At 26.8% G+C, this 6,347-nt stretch overlaps 1 protein-coding gene across 1 annotated transcript; it reads left to right on the top strand.

The window, feature by feature from the left end:
• The first annotated feature begins 2,740 nt into the window (after positions 1–2,740).
• LOC112528194 (glutathione S-transferase U17-like) lies at positions 2,741–4,607 on the top strand. Its single transcript, XM_025139158.1, has 2 exons — positions 2,741–3,072; positions 4,014–4,607. Exons 1-2 carry the CDS (start codon positions 2,749–2,751, stop codon positions 4,383–4,385), a joined length of 696 nt encoding a protein of 231 aa, XP_024994926.1. The 5' UTR covers positions 2,741–2,748; the 3' UTR covers positions 4,386–4,607.
• Positions 4,608–6,347: the final 1,740 nt, after the last annotated feature.

The raw sequence follows: 6,347 nt of genomic DNA, 5'->3' as shown, positions 1-6,347 counted from the left end.
AAAAGAACTCCTTAATTAGCCTGCTTGATTAAAACGAAGTACTACCGACCAAATGAATTTCTTTAGCCTTATGACCATTGGGTAATAAATTGAGAGGCACTCGAAAGAGACACGTAGAAGGCTCATTTATGATATATTAGAATACTATTTGCATAATACATGATACATTTTAATTTTAATGTTTCGTTTTTCTGTTTTCGTTAATATTATAACACAGTTTTATGTGGTTTTGATAAAACGATAATGTTTTTATGTTTGAATAAAATATAAATTCGAATATCTCATAAAAATTTGAAAATATATCGATATTAGTAAATTAACTATTTAAAAGTTCACGTTTTTTGTGTAATTTCTTTGATTCAATTTTTTATTATAATTTAATTTAAATTTAATAACAAGGTAATTTTATTTTCGGTTTAATAATATAACTTTTTATACATATATTAAGTGTTATGTTAAAACTCAATGATTATCCTAATTATATTTTAAATTTTTTATATTCAAAATTAAATGTTTACCATGTATTTGATTATATTTATCTGGAGTTAGTTACACGAATTCAAAATTGAGTTTTACTAAATTATACTTGTGAATAATTACTTGTAATCTTGAATTTTAAATAATATGCATCAATAAACAGTACTTGATATATAAAAAATAGTTTTTAAAAGTTTTATCAAATGCTTTATAATATAATATAGATGAGGTTGAATAGGCTATGACACTGAGACGTAAGAAGCCAAATTATAAAACGTTAACAACTAGATGTTTCACAAACCTATCTCAACCCAACCCTATCCAACCCAACTTAACTCATCAGTTAGCCACTAATATATATAACTTGTATTAAATTATAAATATATCTGTATATATTTTCCCATATTATATATTAATAATGATTATTATATATACTAATGATGTGTAAAATTTTATATAATGAATATTGATCAGTTTATGTTTGTAATTTATTTTTAGCTAAATGTGTAGGTTACCAAAACAGATTCACCACAAAAGAATGATAAAAAAAACTTTAATTGAAGAAAATTATTGAAATCATTTTTGCAATAACAACAAATGGATATGTCGGAGAATATGAAAGATGTCGATAGATATTTGGTTGACGAATCTATCAATCCAAAGACTACATCATTTGAATATTTGATGTTATACTTTACGTCAAAGAAAATACTAATAGTTATAGAATTTCACTACAATAACAATAGTTGTATAAAATGCCGAAAATGTCCAAGTGTCCTAATATAATAGATGAAACAAAAAGGTGTCATATCAAAAATTGTTGCAATATGTTTATAGAACGTGTTTTGGTGTCTTAATTTTTTAGGACGTTTTAAAATAAAATGTTTTATTAATTATTTTATAAGACATTATTTGAAAAAGTGTCATATGAACATAAGCGTCTGATAAATAGATAAGTTTATAAGACGTGTATTTCTTAAATTGTTTTATAAAAGAACTAATATAACAATTTATTTTAATAAAACGTTTTAAAAAATTTATTGAAACGTCCAAAAACGTCCTATAAACCTCTTGTCTTAAAAAAATATTTCATTATTTAAATTTTATGTAACTACTAATCCGCTAACCCATTCCGTCTTAACCCACGTGAGTTGTCTTAAGTTATATTTTTGAATGAGTTGGGTTGGTTGATAATTTTCCAATCCGCGCTCAACCATCTAGTTGGTTCTAAAATAAATATTTCAGCAAGTTTTTTTACTTACTTTGTCCCAAAATAAATATCTATAATGAAAATGACACACAATTTTATAAATATATAATTATTACACTTTTTAATTCATTAAAGAACAATTTTAGCCTTCTATAATAGAATGAGAAATTTTCTCCATCTCATAACTATGGATAGAATGAGAAAAAAAATATTTACTTTTGAAATAAGAGTTTTAAAAAGTTTATTACCCTAATTAACGATTTTAATTATCATTAACAGGTCATTACACAAATATTCTGAATTAGGAATAATCAATTTCTTACCTAAATTTGAATATTTCCTCCATACGAAAAGTGTTCCCCTTTCTGGGTGTTTCCAGTTTTGACTCATTGAGCGAAAGTTTCTAGATGATGGATTTACAAAAAACAGCCCCTCAAGGTTTGTTCCATTTCCAAACAGTCTCCAATGGTTTTTTAACAGACGATAAAGCTTATAAATTGACTCAAATCATCCATCAACCGTTAATATTTATTATTGCTTAATTTTTAAGCTCCTCCTATTATTTTTATAAGTTGAAAATTATCATCTTTTTAACAGTAAATTAATTGATTGTTCCACGGTTAAATAAACAATCTAACGATATTAATAACATTGATTCAAGTTTTTTCTTTTTAAATAAATGACTTTTGAAATCTAAAATTACTGGAGGTTCATTTTAAAAGAAACAGTAAATCAAAGATGTAAGACTTTTAATGTTTAAAAAAAATACAATTTTTTTATTTAGTTATCAAATTTATAAACAAAAGTGAACATTATTATATTACTTTTTGACACTTCTGGGTTTTCAAGATGTTACATATCCATTGGATGGTGTCTAAAAAATGTGTACTTAATTGAGACTATTACTTGGCTAGTATGTTCCGTTACAATGCTAGAGATGTAAAAAGAACATTTCTAGAGGGTAGTTTTTGCCATTTTGCTAAACATCAGGGGTCACATGTGGATTTTATTTGTATACATATACCAGCCTATTTCTCTGTGTTCATCATCTTTCTCTTTCAATGACGAAAAAGAGTGAAATAAAGCTTCTTGGAACCGTTGCAAGTCCATTTGTGAACCGGGTTCAATTCGTCCTCAACCTCAAGTCCATCGAGTATGAGTATATCGAAGAAAATCTCGCCTATAAAAGTGAGCTCCTATTGACATCAAACCCGGTTCATAAGAAAGTTCCGGTCCTTATTCATGCAAACAAGCCACCAATTTGTGAGTCGCTTATCATAATCGAATACCTTGATGAAATCAAACCCGACGTCCACCGCATCCTCCCTTCCGACCCTCTGGAGCGAGCTGATAACCGGTTTTGGGCCAACTATATCGATAACAAGGTACATAAAAAAATCATACCCTTGTATTTAAATGTCTTCAAAATACATTAAAAACTTAACGCGGGGAATGCAAAGCCTCGTAAGTTAGTAGATCTAAAATAAGGGCAAATTGCATGAAAAGGTAATGTATTTTAACTTGATTTTTATTTTGGGTAACGTACTTTTAAAACTTCTATTTTGGTACCTAAGATGTAAAGTTTTAAACATTTAAGTACCCGGGTAACTGGTTGAAGTATTAACTGATTATCATGTTGATCTGTCGAGTGATGTGGTATCCAATTCGGTATTATTTGCTGACCTGGTCAGTGACATGGATATTTTTAAATCTAAAATTAGTCTTCTTTTTAGTCTAAAATTAGTCTTCAATGGGTCACCCGGGTACTTAAATGTTTAAAACTTTACATCTTAGGTACCAAAATGAAAGTTTTGAAAGTATGTTACCCAAAATAGGAATCAAGTTAAAATACGTTACTTTTTCATACAATTTGCCCCTAAAATAATGGCATAACGCTTATTGTGTTTCGTGTTTGTTGTCTATGTCATGTCAATGTCTCACCTCATATTGCATTATAAGCACTATCTTAAAAGATATTTGACCAAAAATCTCAACCTTTGACATTATTTAGAGTTGCTTTTTAGATTTTTATTTCCAAGTCTGTTTATATGGCAAGATTTTTTAATTAATGATTTAATGGTATACAATTTTTTAATATATGTTGTCTTTTATTTTTGGAAGTTTTCTTAATTCATTTCTAATTGTTAGCTGTATAACTTTTTGGTACTGTAGTTTTGAATATATATAAAAATTGTGACGTGTATAAAAAGTCAAGTTTAGCAATATAATGCAATAAAGAAATAAAAATATATAGTTAAATTACAACGTTTTATTTTCACTTAATCGAGTGATAAATGTGTTTTGCTGAGGTATGTGTTGTCATCAGTTTTTCCCGTTGTATGAAGAGATGAGGGTAACGCCAGGAAAAGAGGGAAAAGATGCAATAAAAAAAGGGATCATCGAAGGATCGGTGTTATTAGAGGAAGCATTTATAAAGTTCAGCAGGGGGAAGACTTATTTCGGTGGAGATGATGTAGGATATCTAGATGTTGTTCTTGGGTGTTTTATCGCTTGGACAAAATTTATTGAAAAAAATAATGAGTTCAAGGTGTTTGATGAAGTGAGAACTCCGAGACTTGTGGAATGGGTGAAACGTATATGGTCACATGAAGCCGTCAAGGATGTGATCCCGGGGAATGAAGTGCTCGTCAACTTCTATATGATGCTTCAAAAGTACAGACCACCAAGAGCTGTTTAAAATCAATTTTATATTTATATATCTACTACTACTATATAATCAAACGTTATTCATATTTCAATTTGATTTGAATTATGAATTTATTTTATGTAAGTCAAGATCACAACAGTGCTCTTGTACCATAATTTTTCCTTTATCAATGTAGTACTTTGTGTTTAGAATTCCTGTTTTTACTTATTCAAACTTAATAAACTTTAGGTATCGATTTAAGCATATTAAAAAGGTACTCGTGTAACATAGTTTGATACATTTTGATTTTAATGTTTCATTTTGTTCTTTATCTCAGTTAATGTTATAATATGGTTTTATTTGGTTTTGAAGAGATCATAAAAAATTGAAAAAAAATTCGATATTAGTATCAAATTAAGGAGGTGTTTTGGATTGCTTATTGAAAACAACTTATATTTCTTCTTTTTTTGTAAAAGTGTTTATCAACTTATGTGGTGTCAAATCAGAGTTCTATAAAGGTGTGTGGATTAGCTTACGACGGTAACAAAACGTAATAAACTAATAGTTAAGTATTTCTTTTCTTTTTTTATTCAAACACTAAAAACTTCTTATTACCGATACCATACTATAATATATATTAATAAGTTAGAAATGAGTTAATTTATCAAAAACTTTTTGTTATCGGTGCCAAACCGGTATAATTAATTTATTTTTACATCTAAAAACTAAAACCTCTTTATTACGGGTATCATACCCGAATAAGTTAATAAACACTTTAAATAAACAATCCCAAACACCCCCTAACTATTTAAAATTCTCGTTGACTGTATAATTTCTTTAATTCAATTTCTTATTATAATTTAATTTTGGTTTAATAGCGAAATAATTTATTTACAGTTTAATAATATAATTTTTTATAAAAATAATAATTAAGTATTCTTAATGAATTCAACGATTATCCTGATTATATTTTATATTTTTCATATATAAAACGTGATGTTTATCGTATATATTTGATTATGTTTATCTACAGTTAATTAGACGAATTAAAACATAAAACTTTAATAAGTTGTATTTATACACAATTTACTTGTAATCTTATATTTGAAGTAATATGCATCAATAAACAGTACTTAATACATAAAAAAAAGTTTTTAAGAGTTTTTCTATCAAAAACTTTATAATATAACGAGAAGAGTACTCGTGCAATGCAACGTTAGGAATCAGAATGATATTTTAAAACATGTAATTTAATCAATATTGTATGACTCAGATGTTTATATACTCCATTTGTTTTCGATATATATTTAGCAGCATGTACAATTTTATGTGGTTATTGGAAATACAATATGTGTGATAAGTTTTCGGGACTATATTATCTGAACAATACCAATAATTATTACTTAAAATTAGTAACACTTTGTGAACTTCGTATGCGTTTACCAGTCTTATGAAGAACCTTTTTAATTTTTTTTTTTGATAATTTATGTTTTTAAATCAATAAACTTTTGCTACCTACATATGTGCTGTAGAATTGGACACGTCCATGCAAACAAAAATGTAGAGTGAAATTAAGTGATTGGGGTCCTTTTTTAATTTGTTAGATGGATTGGTTTGAATATATATAAAATTAATATTAAATGAATTGATTTATTTTTACTAAAAGTTAAAATATATCTAACAAAAACATCAATCAACGTTATTATTATAGTATGATTACAAAAACTAACGATAACAATAATTACTACTAAAACAAACAATGGATATTTTTTCAAAACAAACCATACCACTCTAAAAAAAAACCTTTAAAAATGACAAATAACAATTGGATATTATTTTAAAATTTTGACATTTGAGTCGGTGACTTTCCCACCTTTTATGCAACTCCCATAACATGTCAAACACATGGTTTCGAGAAATATTTATATATTTGGTGAATTAAGTCCACTTATTATTTAAAAAGATCAATAATTTACCAAAAGGAGAAAAACATAACAATATAAAGACTATACA

This window comes from Cynara cardunculus (genome assembly GCF_001531365.2).
Source record: "Cynara cardunculus var. scolymus isolate 2C chromosome LG 15, CcrdV1, whole genome shotgun sequence".
Taxonomy (NCBI): Eukaryota; Viridiplantae; Streptophyta; class Magnoliopsida; order Asterales; family Asteraceae; genus Cynara; species Cynara cardunculus.
Note: the sequence above shows the minus strand (reverse complement) of the source record. Positions and strands in the feature narration are given on the sequence as shown.